The sequence below is a fragment of the Podarcis filfolensis genome (genome assembly GCF_964270895.1).
Source record: "Podarcis filfolensis genome assembly, chromosome: 2".
Classification (NCBI taxonomy): Eukaryota; Metazoa; Chordata; class Lepidosauria; order Squamata; family Lacertidae; genus Podarcis; species Podarcis filfolensis.
This window is the reverse complement of record NC_139605.1, coordinates 83,591,776-83,618,724: the sequence shown is the minus strand read 5'-3', so window position 1 is coordinate 83,618,724 and position 26,949 is coordinate 83,591,776. Positions and strand designations below refer to the sequence as shown.

The following is a 26,949-nucleotide window of genomic DNA, read 5'->3' as shown; positions in this document are numbered from 1 at the left end:
GGAACCTGGCCTGAAGAAAGCAACCCAAAGGCAAAGGTGCATTCATTTTGGAGACTGAGCTGATAGAAGTGTTGTCAGAGAAAGAGAGAATTCTTGCTACCTTCTTCTTCGGTGAGATGCTGAAGAGATGAATAGAGGATATAAAAAACACAAATGAGTCTGTAACATCTGATACTTTGCTCCATGGTATCTAGGGGAAGGTTTCAAACACAGCGAAATTGCAACTTAGATCAGGGGTCTGTTTGAAAAGTGCCAACCAGCTGAGTTTACTCCGAAGCATAAGAAGGTGCCTGCAGGATCAGACCAAAGACCTGACTAGTCCAGTATCTTATTCTCACACTGGTCAGATGCCTCTGAGAAGCCCGCAAGAGGCAATGTCACTCTCACTCTCAAGATTCCCAGCCATGGGCATATATAGCCTTTTCTTCCATGATTTTGGATTGTTTTATTGCATCATCTGTGAGGGTTTTTAGAAATGTTGGTGTAGGATTTATATTTTTAATTGTGTTTTACTGGTTGATTATTTAATGTTTGCAAACTACTCTGGAATCTATTTACAAGAAGGTCGGTTTAGAAGCTCCATGTCTAAATGAAACATTTGTGTCTTAACTGCCTTGATTTTAAGGAACCACTTCTAAAGCCCTGTACTCAAAGTGCCTGTTGAATGGTTTGCTTATTAATGTCCTCATTGTGGAATGTGAAACACAGAGCAGTCAAATACAACATTCTGAGAGTGGGCATAAAAGGGGGTGTCTGAACCAGCCAGCCGGAACTTCCTGTTTCCTCCTGGGCTGGGGCAGACTTCCTCTACATGTGACCAGAGATGGGCGTGACCTCACCTATGCAGGTAACAAAACAGCACAGGGGATGCAGACATCTCTCTCTCTCTCTCTCTGACTCCATTCCTCGAAGAAGCAACATCTTAGCCTGAGATGCTCTCTTGGCTTGCAGCCAAGAGAGGACAAAGGAGCTATCTCCTTATGGGATAGATTCCAGGTGTATATATTTTGTAGCTTATGTCTGCCTTCTGGGATCCATCTGTGAACAGAATGTGTGTGAATAAACTGTGTCGTGTCTAATCTTTTATGAGGGAATAAAGGGGAATTACCAGGAAACTTATTTTAGAGGCTTAAATGAGCCGGGCAAAGACGTTATCCGCTGTACAAGTTAGAAAGGAGAATGTTACTCTGCTAAATTATAGAACTAGTGTTAACTAGTTGGGAAGGATATAATTAAACAATATATCCTCTCCTGCCTCCCTGAACATTCCCACACTCATAACATTGGGCTTAATTTCATTCATTTGCTTTAAAAAGTAGTACCCTTCTCTCCTCCTGAAAAAAAGTCCTCAGTGCTGCCCAATATACGTTTTCCCACTGACACAACATTCATCTCACCCCTTTTAAAGCCATCTAAGTTGGTGCCTATCACAACATCTTGTGTTTTGCTGATGAGTAGTTTGCACTTATTTCCACCAGAGGGCGGCTCTTGGTGTCATAACAGAGCCACATCTAGTCTCCTGCAGCCTCTGATTCTATTTCATCTTTCGGCAGCTGTGCTAAAGCATCTCGGTGTGGAACTAGCAGGCAGCAGCAGCTGGGCAGGTACCAGGCTTGGCTGTATTCCGTGCTCCTTTGATTTTGCTTCTCTCTCTATTTAATCATTCCTTTTCCAGAGGATGGGCTCTGACTTCCCTGCAACGTGTGCTCTTTAGAAGTCCTCCCTAAGGAATCATGCTCATTTAAACAAACAAAGAAAAAAAGATTAGAGGGGGGAAAACATCCCACAAGCGAGAGGCAAGGATGGAGAAAGAAGCCAAGGCATCCACCCAGTACGGATCCCTGGAGTCAACCAAGTGGAAAGCAGCAGATGCAGGCAAAGGTGAGATTAGTTTGCACACCTGGGGCACAGCAGTGAAGTACCAACTCCCTCCCTGTTACTCACTGCACCCCCTGAAGTGGGGCTTAAATCCTTGCAGATCTGCATGATGTTTGTGTATATGTGCCAGTATAACATTTGCCTGCTGGGTGTCTGCTATTTTCTGTCTTCCTTGAAAGTTTCGCAGCAGTGGAGATGGAGATGGATGTCTCGTTCAAATCCCACCCCCTAAAACCCCCACTGCTGGTGATGTTATTATTGTTTTTATATATATATGAATGAGATCCCACCTGTCTGTCTCACTGGCAGTGGAAACGGAGCAAGTTTGCATTGAGTAGCGGCAGGCAGCGGGGAAAACATGAGTAGAGAAACCTGGCCGAGGACCAGACACTCTAGTCTCTGTTCATTCACAAAAAGAGCCTCTGGCGTGGATGGAGTTTGACTGCTCGGCGCACTCTAGTAGCTTGGGGCATGCCTCAGTGCATGTGTGGGCATTACAGAACTAGCTGAAACGAGAAATGCACATGATTTGGGGTTTCCGGGAAAGGCCATGTCCCCATGGGTGAAACTGAGGGGCATTGAGGTTAATTGATGGCTTTTAGCAATACCCCGTGAAGGCACCAGGTAAGGATTTACTCCTTCTCTACTCAGCTATATACCATCCGTGTCAGTTCCCAATTTTTGTGAATGGGCATAACCGGGCAAGCGACAGGCAGGAAGGAGTTAATGCCAAAACTTCCCATTCAAGAATTCAGCTATCTCCTTCTGTTGCTTAGAGAAGCATCCGCACCTTACCAGTACAAATGCCTTTACCAGATCCTCGGTACAGTGTAGACTAGTGGCTAAAGCAGCATGCACAACAAGGATGTTGCAGTTCCTTCCCCTTCATCCGCTGCTGGTGGGTGGATGTTTATTATGTATATATATGATACACAGAAGCATATTGGCATCAGGAGCGTCTGGAGCACCTTTGACCTGCTGCCCAAACCAAGTCTGTCTGTTTCAGCTGGGTTGCACGGCAAATAAGACCTTGTTGCTTGAAACAGTGGGTCTGGGCACTTGGCTGAGTTAGGTGGGTCACCAAGTGCAAAACCAGTTCAATTCCCCAGGCAGATGAGGCAAATTACGCAAGGTGGCCCAGCTCAGGTCTGGAAGTAGCATGCCAACTGGGGTTCCTATGGGCTCCACACAAGCTGAGAGTACATCGTGTGGATGGGTGTGCCTTTTCTCAACCCCCAAAGCCTTCAGCTGGCTCCAACCAAGAGCTGCTCCCCCTGGAGGCTAGAGACAGCATAGGGTTGGCAGCCAGTGATTTAATCACTCCCACCACAGCAGGTGAAGTTAATAGCTCAGTTCCGGACAAGAATACAGTGGTACCTCAGGTTACAGACGCTTCAGGTTACAGACGCTTCAGGCTACAGACTTGGCTAACCCGGAAGTAGTACCTCGGGTTAAGAACTTTGCTTCAGGATGAGAACAGAAATTGCATGGCGGCAGCAGCAGCAGCAGCGGGAGGCCCCACTAAAGTGGTGCTTCAGATTAAGAACAGTTTCAGGTTAAGAACAGACCTCCAGAACGAATTAAATTCTTAATCCAAGGTACCACTGTATAGCATTTTGTTTGTGAGTTCTCTTAGCATAAACTATGGGATTTTCTGCTATAGCTTTAGGGTGGACTAGTACTGCAATGGGAGAGGGGGTGCATTTTGTGTGTGTATGTGTCTCATCTGCCTTGAAGTGAAGGGTCTTTCATCCGTGTTAAGTTTCCGTAGCACCTAATGCAGTTCTTAGCATCTTATACGACTCAGCCTAAAGGGTTAGGGGCCACCATCAACAGATTTGCTGGAGATGGCTGTGGTGCTAGGCTCCTAGCCAGCAGCTGCTTCCTCCAAAGTCACGGGAGGCAGATGTTTAAACTTCCATCTTCTTCATTCATTCTCTCTTCCCAGGTAATGATCACAGCATTGTTTAGCTCATAGGTTTTCAACCTTTTTGATTCCAAGGCTGTCTTAACCCAACTACATTCTTCCTGCGGCACCCCTGTGGGGCTCAGGAGCCCAGTTATGTCACCCCTTGCCTGCACAGCTGGCAGCCTCTCACCCTTTTTCAAACACCCTCCCTTGTGGAGTGCTTCCTCAGCCTCCTCTCCTCTCCCCTCTCCTTGGGAGTGCTCTGGGCAGCTGCCATCCCTGGTCTCTGAGCTGCCCCCTCTGACCCAAAGAGAGGTGCCTCCTCCCACTGCCTCACAGGGGCCTCAGAAGCACCCCCTGGCCAGCCCCAGAGACACCAGCTTGTAGCCAGGGCTGCTGCAACAAGCAGCTGTGCAAGCCTTTGGGAGGCAGAGATGCAAGAGGGTATCAGGGGAGGGGAGGGAAGAGGGCCAGAGGCCAGAGGCTGGCTCTTTCCTCTGACTTGACTCACTGGCACAGGCCAGTGTTGGGAGGTCATTTGGCTCCAGTAATGAAGTATTGATCTCATCACTTGGCTCTGCTAGTGCGTGCCAAGGAAGCTGGAGATGGCCTTTATACACTTTGTATAAAGATAATGCAGCTGCATGTCTGTCCCTAAATCCAAAGGAATAATATTCTTCAGGACTGACTGGTCCAGTTAGTGCAAAATACAGAGCACGAGAGATGATGTTGGGGTTCAGACTTGATTGCATGCCAACTAATTCTGCCTATTTGTGTGTGAGAGGGAGGAACAATTTTGCAGGAGACTTTCGCTGCAGGTAGATGCTCCATTCATTCAGGTAGTTGCATGTTTTTTCCATTTTATTTTAAACGTATATTTCCATTCATCCGAACCCATTCCAGGGTGGTTTGTAAGAATATCCATAGCAGTACTGGCACATGGTGGGGGGAAAGGACAGAAGTACAGGAAGCTGCCTTAAACCACAACAGACCATTGGTCCATCGGTAGCTCAGTATTGCCAACACAGACTGGCAGTGGTTTTCCAGGTTTTCTGACTGGGGCCTTTCCCAGACTTACTTAGAGATGACCGAGATGGAACCTCGACCTTCCACATGCAAGTCAGGTCCACAGTCCTTCCCCAGAAAGCAGAGGATACAAGACTCAGCAATAGGAACTTTTTTTAATATTGTAAACTGCCCTGTGATCCTCAGGTGAAGGATGGTAAAGAAATTCAACAACAACAGGAACAACTATTCAACTCTTCAATGCACTTCAAATGCAGGAAGTGCCCTAACCCAATCAGGATGAATTCTGAGCCTGGCATTATGCAAAGAGCCAGGCTTTATGATTGTTACTGGCTCCTCTTATGATTGATTGTAAAAAAACAACAACCTCAAAGCAGTTTACAAGAAGGTAAAACAAGAAAATCAAGAAAAAACTCACAACTTTGAAACAATGAAGGTTCCTAGGACTTTTGCAGTCCATTTCTGTGTCTGCAAGAAATGTACGCAGGGGTTGCATGTTTGCTGCAGCAATGTATTATTTTAGCCAAAACTGTACACAGCAATATTTTGTTACTGTAGTAAATAACTATTTTTCACCCTCGTTCCAAGTATCACAACTGCTGAGTCCGTTCTTATTTGGGGAGCAGTTGTTTGAAAGTCATGATCACCTACTGGACAGTGCCTGTGACATGCAGGATAACAGGAGCAACTTAACTGTTCACCCTGCCCACTTGTGCCTATTGAAGGACCTATGGAGTCCCCCCTGCCACAAAGTCTTTGCTTGAGTTCTTTGCTTGATGTAGGTGAGAGAGCAACTTTTCCACCAAGAGAACCTCTCTCCTTCCATAGTCAAAATGGCAGGCCAGTCCTAACTGCTACTCCCTGGTGGGTCTTCTCTAGAGCAGAAGCTTTTGTTCTTTGGACCTTTGACACGATAATAATAGCACAGTGCCATTCCCCCTATGTGGAAAGGAAAAGGCATGCACAGATAATTCAGTCTCCAGCAATACTGGTTTCATTTCAGAGATTCCACAAGGGATTATAATAAAAAAAAACTAAGATGAGCACATTCCCTGTAATCTTAGTATAAGAGTGCAGGCTCTGAAATTGCTGCCAGACTCTTGACAACTATGTCAAGAAGATAGGAGGGGAAATGTGCTTCTCTAGATGTATAAAGAGAAATGAGCCCCCCAGGCATTGCTGTGAAAGAAATATGTCTGCCTCAGGGGAGTTTGGAAGAAGGAGCTGAGGAGCAGCTGCCATCTATGGAACTAATTCTCTGCAGTCCCCCCTCCATTTCCTCAGTGATATTTTCATGCCATTTTATCAGCTGCTCTTAGATCCTATTGAAGGCAATGATATGAGACTGAACTGTGGCTCTCCAGCGGTTGTTGGACCACAACTCCCATCATGCCTCATCCTAGGCTGTGCTGGCTGAGGCTGATGGGAGTCAGAGTCCAACAGTGTTGGGGAGGGGCACAGGTCCCACATAGGCCATATAAGACAGCCTGACAGAAATCAGAACCTCTTAGCCATGTGGCCATAAATTGGAAGCGATTCCAGTCCAATCACTGATGGCATTGCTTGCTTTCCTGTCCACCCCCATCCCATCTGCTAACTGAGTTCCTTTTCCCTTTTGCCCTCAGAGGATGAGATAGTGTCCATGGCCGACTCCACAACGACCATTGATGACATCGAAGGGGAGCTCTTCAAAATTGAGAGGATCCGGGAAGTTCTGGTGCGGAGGGAGTCAGAGCTCAGATACATGTGAGTTGGGAAACTAGGAGAGCAGGATGCCCGTGGGAGGGCGCTCAGCAAGGTACAAAGTCTCCGTGGGCAGGATCCTTTCTCTTTCCACCACCTATAAGGAGGCAAGAGGCAGCTGGTCCTAGGTGCTCCTCTTCATCTCTCCCTCTCTCTGTCTAGATCTGCTCAGTTTCCCTCTCCCTGCTTTGAGCTCACAATTCAGTCTCTCTTGTTTTCTAATGGCCCTGGAGTCTGATGGTGCTCTCTTTGAAAGGATGTAGACTTAACTCACTGAGAAGAGTCCACAAGAGTATCAGGCCTCTCTTTCAGCCTATGTGGGTGGACGGGATCCCATGTTATCTCAAGCTGCATATGCCAACTTCAGGAAAGGTCAAATAGCCAGTCTGGCCCTCTGCATCATGGAACATCACCCCCCTCCCTGAAGTGTGCAAGGGTTTCTCAGCAGACAGCTGATTGGGAAGCGGCTCATGGGAGCGTGGGTGTTTTGAAAAGAGCTGCTGTATAGGGTGCCCAATGCTGCCGACTAAGTTCTGTGGATAGTGAAAATATGAGGTAGGCTGCCTCCAGCCTCTTCACCTAAACTTCTTCACCAAACCTACATGTGCAGAAGGTGTACACGTGTACATGCTGTACACAGAATCTGTACAGCAACCGCTTCCCAATTTCCCCACATTTGAATCAATGGAAAGGGACTACTGCGTGACCATGAAAACATTTCCTGGACTAATCGTTCTGGTGTCACAGGACACTGTTATCTCGCTGAGGCAAAACCAGGTCAGGAGAAAGCTATGGATTAAAAATTCAGGAGCTCCTCCTGACCATTCATAGATGCACCAAGAGTGGGGAACTTGTGTTTATTCGGACATTGTTGGACTGCAACTCCCATCAGCCCAGCCAGCACAGTATAGTCATCTCTCCCCCCACTGTCTCTCTCTCTCTCTCTCTCTCTCTCTCTATATATATATATATATCCCTGCTGAATTGGGTTGGGAGGTAAAGGGTGTAGCACACTGTTCCTGAACATAGAAGTTTGGTTTTACTGTCACAGCCAATAGTCATTGACACTGTATATGGTCCAAAGGCTCAAGGGGCCACCACCTTGAAGGTCTGATCTGTGCCTGGACAGGAGGCAGCCTGGGAACCTCATGTATGCTGCCTTGGGTTCCATTATGGCAGGATGCTGTTGTAAGGAAAATAAACAATAAGTGTCTAATCCGTTGAAAAGCCACCCAAGCTAGCAACCGGTGACACATCTTATGATACAATTTTTCTTCTCAGTCCTGAGCCTACCACAGCCCCTGCCCCTGCCATGTCAATGAGAATGAGATGTAGCATCGCACTATTTAGAAAATGCAAAAAGAAACTCATCTTCCCTTTGATGACTTCCAGCATCTGGTACTGCAGAGACTGACTGTAGCTAGCCTAATCTGTGCCAGCCCTTCTGCAGCTAAGAATGACTCAGCTAAGCAAAGCTTCTGCGATCCAGCTGTACTCATCCCAGTGCCATAGGGATTGGTCCTCATCAAAGGCTGGGCTGCTGTTAGAAACCTATGTATCCCTCGGGGCATCCATGGATCTTTGGATGTACCTTGAATGCAGGGTTGGCTAACCCGTGGCCCTCCAGATGTTGTGGGACTCCAGTTCCCATCTGCCCCACCCAGCATACTCAATTGTCAGGAAAGGGTGGGAGGTGTGGTCTGGCAATGCCTGGAGGACATGGCTGCTTTAGTGGAACTGTGCATCCTCCTAAGAAACCCCCTTGACAAATGCATCTCATTTTTACGTGATGCATCCTGGCATATATTTCAAACTCAGCCAAAGGGAAGTGCCATAAAGACGCCAGGGATGCATCCATTGTCCTTTATGCAGCATTATTCTGGATCACAGAAAACTGCCTGAGCCAGATCATTGGTCCCTTTTGCTCAGGGACTGGCAGTGGCTATCCAGAGTTTCAGGCAAAGGTCTTTTCTGGTTTGACTTGGGAGATGCTGGGGATTGAACCGAGGACATCCTGTATGCAAAGCAGATGCTCTGCCACTTCTTTTGGTTCCTGTCCAACAGAAAACATATTCTTGGTGCTTCAATGAACAAGGGCTGTTAAAGAAGAAGCACCCCCAAATATGTCTGCATTGCAGGTCTGGCAGCCCTGGGCTTTCAAGGAATAGCACTGCCAGACTTCTGTGGCCTGTATACACATAGAGAGAGATCTAAAACTGAAGTCAGAGGTGAATCATCATTCATCAACATTAGCCTAAACCTGACTGCGATGTCAACACTGCGCCTCTCTCCTAGGGGTGGAAAACCCTCCCATTTGCCGTGTTACAGCATGGCCTTTTCCTTCTTGAGTCAGCAGTGCAAGCTGACTTTTTCAAGGCAGCGGAAGGAGGGATAAATTTCTATAGCTCTGATTTCCATGCTAGAGCAGCCTTTGTTTGTTTTCTCCAATCTCTGAATCACTCCATGGAAGAAGCAGCCAAGCTGCAGGTGTCAATATCCACCCTACAGCACACAAGGCAGGTTTGCCAAGGACATGCTCTGCAGAGATTGTGGGTTCCACAGAGCAGGGCTAATTTTTGCCCCTGAAAGGTATAAACAGGGACAGGAATTTGCACGGGTAGACAAATCCTTTTCCTAGATCCAGATTTATTTTCAGCTGTCCACCCCCAAATTGGCTGAGCCCTTAAACCAAAGATAGGGACCTGTGACCTTCTATACATTGTTGGACTACAGCTTCCATCAGCCCCATCTGGCATGGCCGATGGTCAGGGATGGTGATGTTGTAGTCCAGAATCATCTGCAGGGCACCAGGTTGCCCTAGAAGTCCTATTTATATATATACCAGTCTTCCATAGAGATGAAAAATATATAGATGAAAACAGCAGCAGCAACAACAAAATCCAACTATCTAAGCTAGCCAGGCATAGAAGAACATCAACCAGAAGTGAACGAGAAGAAACTGGTCTTGCAGTCACTATGAAAAGAGAGCAAAAAGGTGGCTTACTGTTGTAGCTTACTGTAAAAACAGCACACAGTAGAGCTTTCTGGCAGGACCACAGCAGGCAAGTGGGCTCCAGAGATGGTCTTTGGAGCATGATGTTCCTACACCAAGTCAATGGCTTTAACCTTTAAAGTGTAGCCTGAACAGGACCCAGAAGTGATTTGACAATCCTTGCAACTGGCCTGACACAGAGCGGGTTGGAAATGATTGTGCCTTCCAACACCTGTCAGAAGGACTGCACCTAGGCTGAAACTTCTGTAGCATCTTCAAGGGCATCTCTATTTAGTGTGCATTGCCATAATCAAGCATGGAAGTTACAGAACTGTGAATCAACTTAGAAATAGAAAAGTTCTCCCCATTAGCTGTAAGTGGGGGGAAAGGTGCTCCTGGCAACCTGCCTTTTGAAAAACAGTGGCAGGTCAATGAGTATACCTAGGGCAGCCATCCCCAACTGGTGCCCTCCGGGTGGACTACAACTCCCATCAGCTCCAGCAGCATGGGATGATGTGAGTTATAGTCCAAGACATCTGGAAGGCCATTAGGGTTGGGAAAGGCTTAACCTGAACAGAGAAGGTGGTAGAAACCCCATCAATGACAGTTTTGGTACTCCCTTCCAAACAAATATAAGGGCTGTTCTCTGCCCACTTCAGAGTTGTTATAGACTTAGCCCAAAGTCTTCACCAAATGTTGCTGCTACTGCTGCTGTGATGCAGACTTGCTGGCTGCTAATTGCCTTTTTCTCCCAAGTACCGCTGATTATCTAATGAATTCTCCCACGCAGCCACCCACACTGGTGACTCTTGATATGACCTCCATGCAATTCTCTCTTCTAGCCCAGGCATCCCCTTCAAAGTGGTCTAGCCTTGTCCTCCTACTTAAGGGGGGGAGGACGTACATCAATAGATCCTTGTCTCCTTCAGTGTGAGCTTTGCCCAAGGCCAAAAGCTCTTTTTATTCATATTCGTCTACAAGAAGCAGGACTCTTGGAACAGTATAACTGAGCGGCAGTGTTGTGGGACTAAACTCTCCTTTCTCAGGTGGCTATGTCCCCTGGCTACTTGCTCAAATGGTAGCATATCTTGCAGAGGAAGACCTTGTCTCTCTCTCTCTCTGTGTGTGTGTGTGTGTGTGTGTGTGTGTGTGTGTGTGTTCCTTTGCTTCAAGGAGCTGTGGCATAAGCATAAATAAGAGTAGAGTATTGAAGTGGGGTCTAATTTGGAGCCTGGATATGCTTCATGGGTTGTCATATCCAGGACTGTGAGTTAGATTTGAGAAGCCAACGCCTGCATTATATTTTGGAGAATTCTTATTTTATAGTGGAGCCGTTGTAACACTGACACTCCTAAGATACTGGATTCTCTGGTATGTGTTTCTTTCACAATTTTTATCCAGAAACACAGGAAGCTGCCCTATACTGAGTGACACCCATATTTTCTGCACTGATTAACAGTGGCTCTCTTGAGTTTTAGACAGGGGATATTCCCAACCTTACCTGGAAATTCCAGCGGCTACACCTGCAAGCCTTCTGCACGCAAAGGAGATGTTCTACCACTGAGCTAAGGTGCCTTCTCACCCTGCCAGATCTGTTTTCTGTGAAACAGAAGCACAAATGTTCCTGACACTTTATTTTGATATGACTGGCAAAAGGCAGAAACATGTGAACGGCAAAAAGACATCATAAGCCTGTGAAAGTGACTTGGAAACTACAACTAACCCAGAATGCAGCTGCCAGATTGCTGACTGGGGGTACAGAAGATAATTAGACTTGCTGCTTCCACTACAGCAGCTTAAGAGGTAGCTAGCTGACTGATTAGGCAATATGTGAAATAGTCTTTTAGTTAGTAAGGAAATTGTTTTAAGTTAAGAATATTTCTTCAAGTGATGCTAAAAAGGCCTCCCCCCCCCCCAGAAAGCATCACTTGTGAGAGAAGTTTATGCAGTAGAGTGTATTTTTAAATGGTGTCCAATCTTGCCAATTTAGGTTTTACTTTCAAACTACAGATGGTAGGTAGCACAAAACCGAAATTAAGTGTGAACAGGGCCTTACAGTTTTTCAATGGTGAGTTGCAGTGCCTGAAAGAGCTACAATCAGATTCCATGCCCAGTTCTTCTAAGGCAGGGGTGACCAAATTTTTTTCAAAGAGGGCCAGATTTGATGAAGTGAACATGCATGGGGGCCAACAAAAGTTGTCGGGATTTTTTTAGGATTGAAGTTGTTGAGTTGCCAGATTAGGCCTCCAAAACAGACTTCGGATATGCCTGTTCTAAGAGCTGTCAGAAGACAGAACCATAGATACCTCCCTCTGTCTGCTTAGTGTGTCCCCTCCAGGCCTCCACATAAAATAATAAACCTTATGCCTCTATTAGTTCATTACGTATGCAAAAACAAGAGTTCTGACATTAGCAGAAAAATATATTTTCCTCATGCAGTAGAAGAAGAGTAGCAGTTGCTGTGCTTTGAAAGAGCAATTCTTTGGGTTTGTGTAGGTGGTTTAGCTGCCTTATCCAATGCCCTGCTGAGTTCTGCAGGCAGCTTGGCATGAAGAAAGTGGAAAAGCTCTTCTCCCTCTTTCATGATACTAGAACACAGGTGCCTCCGATAAAGCTAAACATTGGAAGAGTCATAATAGACAAAAGACAGTACTTCTTCTCACAGTGTATTATTAAACTATGAAATCCAGTACCGCAAGAAGAGGAGGAGGAGTTTGGATTTTATATCCTGCTTTATCACTACCCAAAGGAGTCTCAAAGCGGCTAACATTCTCCTTTCCCTTCCTCCCCCACAACAAACACTTTGTGAGATGAGTGGGGCTGAGAGACTTCAAAGAAGTGTGACTAGCCCAAGGTCACCCAGCAGCTGCATGTGGAGGAGCAGGGACGCGAACCCGGTTCACCAGATTACGAGTCCACCGCTCTTAACCACTACACCACTCTGGGATTACTACCAACTCTGGGACAGTGTTAAGAGATGATCCACCAAATTCACTGAGGATAAGGCTATCTCTGGCTCTAGCCACAAGGGCTATGCTCTGCCTCCACAGACAGAGGTAGTATACTTCTGAATACCAGGTGCTGGAAACTACTTCTGAATACCAGGTGCTGGAAACTATAGAAGAGTGCTGTTGCACCAAGATCCTGCTTACAGGCCTCTCATAGGGATCTGGTTGGTCACTATGAGAACAGGATGCTGGACTAGATTGACCACTGGCCTGCTTTAGTGGGGCTCTTTAAGTAAAAGGTGGAGGAACAGCCTGTCCATTTCTGGCCTTTCATGTTTGTTTGTTTTTTTTAACTTTTCATTTTATCACTCATTAGAATCTTAGAATTGTAGAGTTAGAAGGGATTCCAGTCTACAACAAAAGCTCAACTTTTAGGAAGTAAAAACTGTGGAATTCGTTTTCTGGAGCAGATATTAAAACATGAATGCAATCACCATGGAATTTGCAGCAGGGAAAGATCCACGATATAAGATAAGAGACATTTGTTACCTTGACATAACAGTTTGCTTTGCAAGCATTTCCCCAGAAATCCGTACAGCAGGCTGTAGGCACTTTGCACTGACTTCTCAATACTTTCAGAATAGCCAGCCTTTTAGTTAAACTCTGAGCCAACAATACATCCATGACTGTGATGATGTCAACTGCAAGGGAGCAGGAACTCTAGATCAGGGGTCAGCAAACTTTTTCAGCAGGGGCCCAGCCCACTGTCCCTCAGACCTTGTGGGAGGCCGGACTATATTTTTTGGGGGGGGGAAATGAATGAATTCCTATGCCCCACATATAACCCAAGATGCATTTTAAATAAAAGCACACATTCTACTCATGTAAAAACATGCTGATTCCCAGACCGTCCGTGGGCCAGATTTAGAAGGCAATTGGGCTGGATCCAGCCCCTGGGCCTTAGTTTGCCTACCCATGTTCTAACGCATTAAGCCAAGGAGGACTATCCTGTATTCTCAGGTCTCAAGAGCAAAAAGAAAGATGTAACAAAATATGGAAATGTCTGTTGCTTAAAACGTACTGTGCATTCAGATGCATGTTTACTCAGAGGCAAGCCCCACTACATTCAGTGGGGCTTACTTCCAAGAAAGCATGCATAGAATTGTGATCTTACCAACTCTCCCTAATCTCACTCCACCCCCCCATCCCTGATTTCTTTACAGGTGAAATTGTAGGTTATCAATTTACTATTATTCAAATTGGTCGGTCCTTCCAGGGTTAGGAGAAATTGTATTGGAGGCTGGACGTAGACCACAGGTTGTCAGTTAGCCATACCTGCATTCTGCCATTCTTAATGGAATATGGTTCATAATGCGGAATATGGTGCTCCTGGAGGTTTCCTGCTATACAGAAGTATGCCTCTAGCCCTCATGTCTGCAGGGAAGGGGGAATTATTATAACGAGAGTAGCTGCTACAAAGGGTTTAGGAATCACATGGTACCTAGGTGGGGGCTTCACTCATCATTTAGGACCATTTTTCTTTTCACTTATTAAAGACAGGCTGAGCAAGGCTGGGTGGATTAATTAGCACATCAAAAGACCTCTGTGAAAAATGGAAAACCCAAGAAAAAAGAGAGATTGCCAGGATGGTTACATAATGTAATGCAATTAGATGCACTGTTCTGATGAATGTAACCCATGTATATTATGCACATAATTCTTTTGCTGCAGGGATGTGCTATAGGAAGTAAAATTAAACAGACATACACAAAAGGAAGCCAACCCAAATTTGCTGATGGATAATACAACAATCTCTATTGTGGCACTGTAAAGACAATTAGATAATAAAATTTCATTAATTTTAGCCAGCTTTCTTTTGTTGTCAGATAAAATGTATTTGTTTAAGCCAAGGGGTCTCAATAAATCATTACAGAATTACTTAGTAATTCACATTCAATTTAAAAATAAGGCATGAAATGGGAGTAAAATACCAATGTTGTTGTTTGTTTTTAAAAGAATCTCAGTTCATAAATTGTATCTATCTCCTTGCAATGCAGTTGAACAGCTCCTAATTTCTGCTTTACTGTGCATGACTCTTTGAGTCACTGCAGACATAATATAATTCTATCTGCTCATATTGGAGCACCCACAATACGATAGTACTGCGCAGCAAAGTTTATTATACATCTGTTTATTTCAGTAAAATCATATCCCACCTTTCTTCTTTCAAGCATCTCAAGACGACATACTCAAAGTGGTTCCCAGAAGATCTCCCATCCAGAAAATGACCAGACCCAGACCTGCTTAGCAGCAGCATGGTGACTGCATCATGTGCCCCCAGACCATGCCCTGGACTAAGGGGAACTAGATCAATGAGACACAGCTGACATGGCATACAAGGACTACTTATAGGAGTTGCTGCTATACTGTTTCTGGGACTTTTCTTTGTGCTGCTGTTGTTGCTATACCCCACCCATCTGATTGGGTTGCCCCAGCCACTCTGGGAGGCTTTCAACAAATAGAAAAGCATAATAAAACACTAAACATTTAAAACTTCCCTACACAGGGCTGCCTTCAGATGTCTTTTAAAAGTCAGACAATTGTTTATTTCTTTGACATCTGATGGGAGGGTGTACCACAGGGCGGTTGCCACTACCGAGAAGGCCCTCTGCCTGGTTCCCTGTAACTTCACTTCTTACAGTGAGGAAACCACCAGAAGGCCCTTGGAGGAGGACCTAAGTGTCTGGGCTGAGCGATGGAGGTGGAGACGCTCCTTCAGGGCTGAGACCATTTAGGGCTTTAAAGGTCAGCACCATATGCTCCAAGTCCACAGCCATTAAATTTTCTCCATTTTCCATGGCTTGCTAGCCATAGATGGTATCAAGCATCACTGCAAGCTAGCGAGCATCGATCAATATAGATAACTTTTGCTCCCAAGAGCCCCAAGTTAAATCTAGTTAGGAATTCGATTTCTAACCCTTAATGATTCTAAGAGTGATTTGGCACCCAAGGCTACAGATAATTTGCAAACCACAGGTGCAGTTTCTTCTGACTACCACTAAGTTGTCCTTAGAAAGGTGAATTAGTATCTCACTGCCACCTAATTCTTGAACTCTGTTTCCCCTCCTCTGTCTCAGTCCTGTCCAAGTTATGATTCCTGTATGTGTGTGTTTGTGTTTCCTGAAAAAGAGCATCCCAGGTTATCAGATTATTTTAGAAGAAGCCCTCCACCCAAAGATGCTTCTTGTAATCCTAAAAGCATCACATTATAAAACCAAAATGCAGTCTAAACTGAAGGAGAATGGAGAGAAGGAACAGATGGCATGTGGGGAGGAAACCTGAATAATGTCTTCTGTATAAAATTATTTCTTGGCTTTGAATGGGTATCAACACATTTGGCTGTATTCTCATAGGGTTTCTCTAGTGACCAAGATAAATTATAGGGTTGCCTATTTAGAGAACAGTATCCTCTGGAATTATTCAGCTTGTGACTGAGTCATTAGAGGAGCAACATTGATTCCATTTGCTGGGATGCAGATCTATAGTTTATTATTTCTGTCGCACTCCTCAGTGTACAGATTTCTCCTCTTATTCATGAAGACAGATTAGGCTGAAAGGCAGAGACTTGCCTGAAGGGCATCTACAGGTAAGTCAGTTTCATGGCTGAGAGAAGATTGTAGACTGGATCATCTTTGTTCAAAGCTCTCGTAGCAGGCTGCCTTTGATTTTTTGCAATAGGTTCTGTGTTCCTGGGAATATCTCTCCCTCTAGTGCCTCCACTTGGTCCCTGCCATTGGTTCATGATACCTTGCTACAATGTTGGAGCTTGCTCTCCCTCGTTACTGTAGTCTACTATAAGCCCAATTACTACAAATGCCTATTCAGAAGAAAGGGCAAACCCATTCAAGCTGTTCATTTGCACAATATTTGGTCATTATTCCACACATTCTAGTGCAATTTTCTGGTCGTGTTTCATTGTCACAAGGGTGAAGAAGTGCTTTAATCCACTTTAAATGTGTGAACACAAGTTCAGGTATGCGATGTAATAATACTGACAAATCTGGAGGTGTCCAGAGGTATCCTGGGATGTCCAAATATCCAAGACAATCCCAGAGGCTTTGGAAGCAGCCTGATTCAGTTTGTGACATTGCATTGGACACCCACCTTAGAAGAGCCCCAGTTCTCTTCAAATCTTCCTGATTTAGCTCGGGATTCAACGTTTGTCTGAAGCAAATGTGCATGCCCCTAGTGTAAACCACCCCTTCCGAGATGAATTGTCTTCTACAGCTCCTTAAACGATCCCTTGTTGCATTCTGCATGTAGAAACAGATGCTTCTTCACTTACCTGTCTCATGTAGCAATTTACTAATTTGGAAGAAAGGTTGTGGAGCAGCTAGAGAGTTTTAAAGTGTAAAATGCAGGTGATGGATTAGAAAGTGGAAAATGATAAACAAGAAATATTCCACATATAATCTGTTGCAAGGTGGTATCAAAGGCCCCAAGCGACTGGTTTCAGCCAAATGTGTCCAACCCAGCTTGGAGTTCTTCCCAGCAGCATGCTGAAAGGTAAATGATTAGGATTTGCAGCAAGGGATGCTCAAGTGACTTGTCTCTGTGGTCTCTTGTGGACAAGGGATTGAGGCTCTCTCCCTTGTCTTTTCAGGATGGATGACATCCAGCTTTGTAAGGAAATCACCAGATTGAAAAAGGAGTTGCAGAAGCTGATTGCAGTGCCAGGTAAGGCCCAAACCCATGGCAACTCTCCCAGGGAGTGAGTTTTCTTAGCACCTTGTTTTTCCATAAAGCTTTGTTGGTGCCATCCCCATGTATTGAGGTACGAGGAGCTTGTGACCTCCAGCTATTGCTCGAATACAACTCCCATCATCCCTGTCCACTAGCCATGTTGGATGGGGCTGATGGGAGTTGGAGTCCAACAACATCTGGAGGGTTGTGGATTCCCCACCCCTACCCTATTCACCAGTGGGGTTTGCCATTTGCAGGATCACTTGGCCTCCAATGCCACTAAGCTAGCAGAGGATGTTGCAAAGGAATGTGCATTAAACAAGCCAATGCAAAGTTATCCTGAGACTTTTCTTGTCTCAGAGATGCTTGGCTAGCTTTGGAATCTGAATTTTTAAATGTTAAGCAAGGCAGGAAGAGAACCCAGGCATCTCAGAACAGGTGAAACTTACTAAAGCTGTATAAAACTCATTCTACCACAACTATCACGGGGGAAAATAATAATAGTTTTATAAATATGTACTGCCCATAGCATTGTCTGTCACACCCAGTCCCAGTTAAGGGGTGCCATCATTAAGAAGGGAATAAGGGTTAGAAAAAATCAAGAAAAACCTTCATGAAAAGGTTGGGAGGATGAAAGAGCCTGTGGGGAGGAACAAAGATTTACAACCATCCATAGGAGGTCATAGTGGAAACCACCACTATGTTTGGTTGGAGATGTTTAGACAGAGGACTGCAAGTTGGTCCTGAAAGTCGTTGTCTGGAATCCTTGTATCCTGAACCACAGCCCAAATGTTTAAATAAAGTTTCTCAAGTCCAAGGTGCATCCTCCTTTTCTTCATGGTGCAGCTTGATCAGTACCAACTCACTCTCTGTTTGTACAACAGTGCCCTACAACATGGGTCTTCATCCTCCAGGTCTTGTCCACTGCCTAGCACTGAGACTTTCATCCCTGCCACTCTGCTTCTCCTGCCGCTCAACCACTTCCACCTCCACCAGCAAGCCAAGTTGTCCTTATGGAGGGGCTACTCAAATGCTGCTTATCCATTGCTGGAGAACAGTTGGGTGCATACTTTATATTTAGCTATTATCTATTTATTTTAAAGTGTGTGGATGGGTTTTTGGAAGACGCCTGCACATGAATTTGTTCTGTGTGTGGAGATCAGTGCATGCTGATCAATGCATGGTCTTCGCAGTCAGGCTGTATTCCGAGGTCATGAATATCATGACGATCAGTAGTTTCTTATCTGCCGTAGCCCTCGTCCTCCTTCACAGCCATTGTAACATAACAACATTGTTGTCTTCCACCTCTTCTGCCCTTGAAGTCTTCTTGGATCATTCTTTGTCTAGCTTCTCCCCTTTGACCTTATCGCCTTGGGTGACCCTACTGGGAGTATGAGACTCCTGACGGCACATAGGAACGTGCAAATCCATTCACCATAACAAGGTGATGATTCTATGAGTGAGATCTGGCCTGCGAGAATAGCCTCTACCAAAGGCATCATGGACTTTGAAGAAGCATGGACTCGGGAAGAGAGGGAGAAACGAGCTCCAACTCTACAACTCTACGATTCTGTGAATCAGTTAATTACAGAGCAGTCTAAAGTCAAGGAAGAGTGGAGAGGCTGATCCACTGTCACATTTTGACCTCTACAAGCTTCAGAATTTGTCTTTCCTTTTTGCTAGTTCAGCTACAGGTTGAAGTAGCTCCACTGAGCTTTTGATTCAGCAACACGAGAAACACATTAACATTGTGTATAAGATGCTCAGGGAAACAAAATCAAAAAGGTATTTGCCTGGCATTGAAAGGACAGTAAGGTGAGTGCCAGGCAAACCTTTCTGGGGAAAGTGTTCCACCACTAGGATGCCACTACTGAGAGGGCCCTGTGTCAGGCAGGGGACACCCACATATCTCTCGTGAAATCCATTTGTTGTTATTCCTCTGCCATTAAACTATTGCTTTGTGGGTTTCCCCCTATTTTGCAGAAAATAAAAAATCTAAAGAAGACAAGCAGCAGGAGGAGGAGCTAGTGCAGCAGATTCACAAACTTGTGGAGACTCGAGATTTCCTGGTGGATGACGTAGAATTTGAAAGGCTCAGGTACACATGGATATCAACAGCTGTGCCAGTTTCCTGTCTCCAGCTCAGTGTTGGCATGCACCTAGTGCTGTTCATATATGTTTTCCACCTTTCCTTCAAGAAGCCCAGGTCAGCATACCCAGGGGTTATCCCATTTTATCCCCACAACAACACTGTGAAGTAGGTGAGACTGAGTGAAGGTAGCTGGCCTGGAGTCACCTCAAGTATTTGAAGCCAATTTTATCCACTAGACTATTTGGTCGGGGTACGCAGGCAGACTTTGCTTCTGTTGCCTCCTCAGTCCCACACAGGGCAAATCATAAATGTGTGTGCTGTTAAATTCATTGTCACATATTGTTTTGTTTTGTTTTAAGGGACTTTTCCAAAGGTAAGGTGAGGAGGTGGAGGCAGGGCTTGCTCTACATCACTCACCAAAAACTCAAATCATTGTCTCCAGGGATGATCAACCTTTTTGATCTGTAGATTGCTCCTGGACAGTATTGCAATACTGGAGTCTAGGCAGATTTTAATTTTTTTTAAATAAAGGCCAAGAAACAAAGGCTTGGGGTACTGGTACAAGCAGGGAAAAGGAGCTGTGCATGTCAGTGAAGCACTATTCTTTCTGAAAGCAAATATTCCCTGGAGCCAAGAAAGAACAAAAAAGCAGCCTCGTCCTTCACAGAGATCTGAAGAACAGTAATTCAGGATACCTTGACTCTAACCTATCTGGATTATAGCCATACCTTCACACACACCAAGCAATGGTTGCTTATTGCTGGGATGCAAATCTCATCCACAGAGTAGTAACCAATTTCCTCCTTCCACAGAGAACGAGAAGAAGACAAAGAAATGGCAGAGTTTTTGAAGACCAGGATTTCCAAAACCTGCCTTCCGAAAACAAGTAGGTACTTGGGAGTGAGCAGCCTCCCTTTCCACTGCTGTGTGTATGTAGGAACAGGGTTGTGTTTCCTCCATGCTATATCTCCATCTCTATCATCTTGTTCTCTACCTCTATTGCACCAAGAAAAGTTGAAGTCTGTAACCTGTGTAAATGATGTAAATTTGCATAATTTAGATTAGGCGATATGATTCTGCACTGTTTGCTCTTTTGCATTCATAGATCTGGGTTTTGCTATCTTGCATGGCTGAATCCATTGTGCATAGATGCTGCTCCAGAAGGGAAGCCATTTGTGTGAAGAGGTTCCCATGCAGGCTGGATAATGTCCATCAGCCAGGACGGACACACACACACACACACACACACACACACACACACCCTGCCCAAAAGGAGGAGGAGAAGTTGTCTGCAACTGGAAAATAGCTGGCCTATGTAGGAAGCAGCTGCTTATATGATTTGTGTATATTATTTTTATTTCTTGCTTCTTAATCAAAAAAGATCCTGAATTATCTACTTTTTAAAAAATGAGTGGCCCAATATTTTTACTAGTATATCTTATTAAAGTCTAGTGTAAATGTGACAAGTTTATGTTTGCAAATGCAAATATGCACACACAGATACTTATCAGCGCTGGCAGTGCTGTTCCCACTGAGTGGAGGATTGGTGCCTTCGTGATTTGCTGCTGCCACCCAATATACAAATATACACATTACTTGGTTACAATGGTGGCTGGCACTCATTGGAACTAGCAAGGCAGAAGGCAGGGAGGTCAACAGTAGGTGGAGCCAGAGCCAATGGCAACGCAAGTCAACAAATTCTAGTTTTGTCTCCACTCTCCTCCCTGCCAAGTTCTAGAAGGGCAACACTGAGAATAAGGAAGATTAAGCTTACAGCCAGTGTCACGCCCTGGACTGGCTGTAAGGAAGCAGACAGGTGGAGGTCTGCTTGAGGGCAGACAGAGGTTGGTGGGGCAGTGCCCCATTTGCCCATATGAACAATCCTCCACTGTTTGGTTATGGGCCAGCTTTAAAGCTCACACCTTCCTTCCATATGAGTTGTGTGGATCCCAGATGCAGACACCTGCTTACCTCAGGCAGATTGGTGGCTATCATAGGGCCTGAGCATGAGCCACTGTTCCCATAGCAGTGACTGTTTGTTCCTTCACAGCTCCAGTAAAAGAAAAGAGGATGACCTCAAGAGGACAGCAAACCTCTACACCATATGTAACAAAGACAGGCCTCACTCTTCTGAAGGAATGCTGCGGCTTCACCTGCTCGGTCATGTAGGCTGGGGCTGTTGTCTATATTGCCCACCCCACCCACCCCAAAACACAAAATACATTCATGGGCAAGCCCTGCCCTCCCACACCCTTGTCAACTGGATCCATTCAACTCATAGCAGAGTCACAAGCTTGAGGAGCAGGGACAAGGGATTCTTTTGCAGATGACATGGACCTTGCAAGCACATGTGGAAACTGCTGCGGGCCCAAAGGCAGGGCCGGCATCCACCCACCTGCCGACCAAAACCAACCCACACAATCAGGGTGGGCATCACAAGCAGAGAGCCAGCATGCATGCTGCCAAATGGGAGGGCCAAACCACAGACAAAGATTTCAGCCTGCTGCCTTTTTCCTACCCTTTAACAGGGCAGGCAGGGGGGAAGCAGGAGCCCCCAGTCAGGATACTGTTTGCAGGCTGGCTGCAGGGTGGTGAACCAGAGAAGGTTTCAGGCAGCAAAATATTGTTGCCAAGTGCACACAAGCAAATGCACACAAGCACACACATGCAGACGCAAACAATATGGAAGGACCGAGCCCTTAAAAGCAAGAAGAATCAGCAGGACTAATACAACACTCTCTGCCACCCCCACCCCCCGTCTCTCACACACACAACCCCGGCCTCTCAGTAATGTGGATGTTGCTCCTCTTCATTCCTTCTCTGATTAGCAGGTTACATCGAAACCGCCATGAAGTTACCTAGCAACTGTGGGGCACTGAGCCTTTCACCGTATCATCTCTGCGGCCGCTTCCATGTGCAGAATGACGGCAGTCTGTTTAAGTTTATTCTTAAATTACCGCCCAGCATCAGTCTCATTCACAGCGATCATCAGCTCTTCATTCTTCATTCTGTTCAGCGCAAAGACAGGTGGCTAATTAAATGCTGCTTCAAACGGTGTGTGAAAATGGGTGTAAGGAGTATATGCAGAGGAGAGACTACCATGTGTGAATGCACACATGTCTGTTTTGCTGTCAGCTACACCTTCTGGGAAAATAGGTGCTTGCATGGTCTTCACATAGGATGATGTGCAGAGATATAGACATGCATAGTTCCCCCATCCCTATAAGGGAAAAGACACATATTAAGCAGCCCGGAGAGTCCCAGAAACAATGGATTCCTAAACCATCCCTAGCAGGACATCCAGTGTCCTCCTTTAAATTTCTAGGGGTGGTTTCTACAGCAGCACCTACTGTATATTCCCAATCTTTCTTTTTTAAAAAAAAAAATAACAAGGAAGCCATCCATAAAAATATGCTTCATATCAGTTTGCTACAACTGAACCTTCACCCGCTGCTTCTTGTCTTTTCCCTTAGTTGCAAACTTGCACTCTTCCTCTTTTTTATGGCAGCCATTTATATATTTGAAAAGTGCTCTTGTGCCCTCTGCTTCCTGCCTTGAACTCTGCGGCCCTTCCTCTTGAGATGCCTCATTCTATCGCCAATTGGTCAAACTGGAGCACTTTCACACTTCAAATCTAGTGGGTGGGATGTAACTCACTGGTAGAATATCTGCTTACCATGCAGAAGGTCTCAGCTTCAATCTCTCCAGAGAGGGCTAGGAGAGACTCTTTGACCGAAATCCTAGAGAGCCACTGCTGGTCAATGTAGATACTAATGAGCTAAGTGGACCAAGAGTCGGACTTACTATAAAGCAACATCCTATGTACCTAAACAGTCTGCCCAGAGCATTCTCTTCTCCAGGTCACTTTCCCACAGGTCTCAAGGAAATTGCCAAGGCATCCCTGGGAGTTTCAGCTTTCCTCTCCACTGCTCATGCTTCTGGCACCAAGGCAAGTGGTGAGCACTTCTGTCAGGGGCAGAAAAAGCCAAAAGCTTGGTCTTCCAAGCTGTCATCTTTATGACACCGAATGCCACTTGTGTTAGAGGGACCGGGCCATGAATTGGAATTGAGGAGGTCTATTGGCTGTCGGGATGTGGGTGGCGCTGTGGGTTAAACCACAGAGCCTAGGACTTGCCGATTGGAAGGTTGGCGGTTTGAATCCCCGTGACGGGGTGATCTCCCGTTGCTCGGTCCCAGCTCCTGCCAACCTAGCAGTTCAAAAGCACGTCAAAGTACAAGTAGATAAATAGGTACCACTCCGGCGGGAAGGTAAACGGCATTTCTGTGCGCTGCTTTGGTTCGTCAGAAGTGGCTTAGTCATGCTGGCCACGTGACCTGGAAGCTGTACGCCGGCTCCCTCGGCCAATAAAGTGAGATGAGTGCTGCAACCCCAGAGTCAGTCATGACTGGACCTAATGGTCAGGGGTCCCTTTACCTTTACTATTTGGCTGTCAAATTGAAGTGAGGCCCAGCTGCAGAATCTCTGTGCATTCATTTCTATGTTTGAAGTGCTGCAGCTAGACAGAGAAGCACAGGGACCTCTGCCTTAGCATTATGTCCTCCTTTGATTTCCTATTTCCCAGCTTGGTGGAATAGCTTCTGGGGGGTATCCAGGATTGTTTCTCACACGCTTGGAGTTAGGGTGGCCATGCTTGGGGATAGGATAGACCTACTTTTTGAAGGCCTATCAGAGGACAGCCCTCTATTTGAAAGCATCCTCTATATCCGGTGTGGGAGAACTTTCACCTCTCCAGAATCTGCTGACCTACAACTCCCATCAGCCCAACCAGCATGACCAATGACCAGGGATGATGAGAGCTGCCGTTCAGCAACATCTAGAAGGCTGTCTGGTCCAAGTCAGGTTTGAAGATAAAGAACTCCAAGAACAAGGAATGCCTGGGCAACAAAATGGGCACAGGTCATCTCGCCACAATCTTCCCTGCTATGGTGAGATGTATTGTATTTCTATTTAAATTACAGTAACTATTTCTAAGCTTTCATCTATACATATAAATGATCATATGCACATTTTATGCAAATCTGTGTTCTCTTTTCTCCTTTTTGATGATGCATTTTGTGGTGCTTAAATGGCCACCCTATCTGGCAATAGTTAAGAGATCAAACCCCAAAGGTCAGAAGTCAAGGCTGGGAGGGAAGTGGGTGTCACATGAGCTCGGCAAGCAATGGCTAATGGGTGTAATATGCACCCTTTTACAAACACTACTTCACAAAATGAATTCAAGCTCAGAGGGCTAATGTGGATCAAAGGCTCAGATTAGAAACCTGTGCTAATGGCTTTGTGCTCCAGCTAGGAAGGAAAATGAAAATCGCAGCTGCAAGAAGTGAATAGCATAGTGTCCAAATGAGATGAATTGGAAGTGATTAGGATGAGATGAGGGGAGAAGAAGAAAGGCTACTGTTCTAAATGGCTAAGGCACACAGGATGCTAGCTTCATCAGTGATGGCCACACATGGGCACGTATCAGTTGTATGTGCCTGCCTGTCTTATATATACACTTATTCTAAGTCCTGGCAGAACTCTTTCAGAGAAGCTTGTCCAGAACCTTGATTTGGCTGTGGCTTTGCCACAAACCGTAGACTCATAGAACTGTAGAGTTGGAAGGGACCCAAGGATCATATAGTCCAACCCCCTGCAATGCAGGAACCTATTTAGTGAATCCTCCAGAATAGACAGAAAGCACCCCTTTCCCCATCTCACAAAGGAAAAGACACAAATGCCTTGAGTTTCTCTGACCCCATAAATTTGAATACATCTGCAGAGCTGAGTTGCAGGTGTTTTTTTTTTGGTTGGCATCTTTTCAAATGCGCACCTTGTACTGCTTTCTTTTTTGTGCAGCGACATGCAGCTTTGAATTAATTGAGGCCTGGGGGTAGGAATGGGGAAATGGAAGGTGCGGGTTTCATCCCTGAACTCACCTAGCTTAAGGACATCGTATTTGGTTGTTCTCCAAATGGCTATGTATGAGTGGGAAAAGTAAGGCTCCCCAATTGTGAGAACAGGAATTTCTGAGGTATGCTCATTCATAGTATCAGTTAATTTTGAAAGATGGGCACACACCTACTTTAAAGAAAGAGGGGAAGCCTTACAAAACAGAATTTGCAGTGCCAGGAAGCACAAAGAGCACTGCAGTAGTTCTACACTAGCAAAGCCCTTCATAGGAATGTATTTCCCAGTGGAATCGTACACTGCAGCCCACTTTCACACACATCTGGCTCACATCTAGGTTGATAGATAGATAGATGATAGATAGATAGATAGATAAACTTTATTCGCATTAGCCAATGGCCATAGCAACATAAAACAAGCAATATATACAATTAAAAAGACAACAATGGGTAAAAAGGGCATTCAAATGTCCAAGATAGTGGCCCTTAATCTCATTGCACTCTCGATAAACCATTATCACATCTAGGTTTATAATGAGATGCTGTACCAGCTTCTGGGACCTGTTTGTATCAAGTTGCACTGCTGTCAGCTCCCTTTGACGGAGGCCCAATTTAAGAACCTCATTAAAAGCTACGAGTTGCACTTGCCTGTCTGCATGGAGGTGTCTGGAATCATTAACTTCTCCTTACTTCTTTGTGAAACCCATTTGCTAATGGTGAAATAAGCTTCTTGTTCATGGGTCCCTTTTTATTATAGCAGAGGCTATAATGGCTTTTCCATGGCTACATCCAAGGGTTTCGCTAGCTAGCGGATGGGCCCAAAACCTGGTTCTTTTGCCCCAAACCCTGGGTCTCTTTCCCATTCCTCTGATGGATCTCTCTCTTTGTGTGTATGAATATGCAAATTTATGTAAATTTGTTGCATAGACATATGCCCTGAGTCCTTTAAAGAAGCTACCACTGCTGTAACATTGAACAGCTCTGCACCATGTGGTCAGTTGCTCCTGTCTTTCCTAGGCAGTAATTTGCTTCCAGTGTAGTAATTAGAACTGAGGGCAGAGAGGGAAGAAGCCACATGGTGCTCAGCTTCTGAGTGTGGCAGGCAGGCCATGAATGATGCCACAGGGAAGCAGTTCCCCTCCTGCTGCTATAACACACAGAAAGCCCCACAACATGCTGTGTTTCTGTGTGCAGTCAGGACACTCTGCAAATATGGTGGCCATTGTGAACGCAGACAAGGGAAGAAGTGTGGAATGTGCAGGGGGGCGGGGGAGCCCATCCTAAGCTCCGAGCTACTCTGATGGTTCATCAGGGAGAGGTTAAGAGATTTGACCCCACCCTTAGCCTTGTCTCTGCAAGAACTGCTACAGGGTTGAGTGTGCATAAAGGGTGCTGAAACAAGCCACCCACAGGCTGTCAAGATGGCAGGCATCAAAGAGCTGCTTGATGGAAAATCACTGAAAACACCTTGGAGCTTACCCTCTCCATGAACCTAATGGGCAAGCGTGGTTCTTTCCATCAGATGAGGGTAAATCAAGTTTGTTCAGTGGATGCATGTGAAACAACACCACAATCCCCATCCCTGCTCCCCATTCCCATCGCCACTCACTAGACACCTAAAATAAAATAATCTGCAAAACAATAATACCTCCCACACATCCCCAGATATACCTAAGGTAAAGGTAAAGGGACCCCTGACCATTAGGTCCAG

General features: G+C 45.5%; 1 protein-coding gene across 2 annotated transcripts; it reads left to right on the top strand.

The window, feature by feature from the left end:
• Positions 1-1,518: 1,518 nt before the first annotated feature.
• Positions 1,519-22,396, top strand: LOC310756274 (bMERB domain-containing protein 1-like). 2 transcript variants are annotated; one of them, XM_083600000.1, is made up of 6 exons: positions 1,519-1,604; positions 6,439-6,559; positions 17,160-17,233; positions 19,223-19,337; positions 20,144-20,217; positions 21,382-22,396. In XM_083600000.1, the coding sequence occupies exons 2-6, from the start codon at positions 6,456-6,458 to the stop codon at positions 21,498-21,500; spliced, it is 486 nt and encodes a 161-aa protein (XP_083456126.1). In that variant the 5' UTR covers positions 1,519-1,604; positions 6,439-6,455; the 3' UTR covers positions 21,501-22,396. The 2 variants fall into 2 exon arrangements, with proteins under 2 accessions (XP_083456126.1, XP_083456125.1); XM_083599999.1 differs by having other exon boundaries at positions 1,529-1,881.
• The last annotated feature ends 4,553 nt before the right edge of the window (positions 22,397-26,949 follow it).

What these genes read in the sequence shown, in the direction of transcription:
- LOC310756274 (XM_083599999.1), top strand. Translation starts at nt 1,803, where the DNA reads ATGGAGAAAGAAGCCAAGGCATCCACCCAGTACGGATCCCTGGAGTCA. An exon ending in GAAGCTGATTGCAGTGCCAG is followed by an intron (nt 17,234 to 19,222) that starts GTAAGGCCCAAA and finishes CCTATTTTGCAG; the next exon opens with AAAATAAAAAATCTAAAGAA. An exon ending in GTAGAATTTGAAAGGCTCAG is followed by an intron (nt 19,338 to 20,143) that starts GTACACATGGAT and finishes CTCCTTCCACAG; the next exon opens with AGAACGAGAAGAAGACAAAG.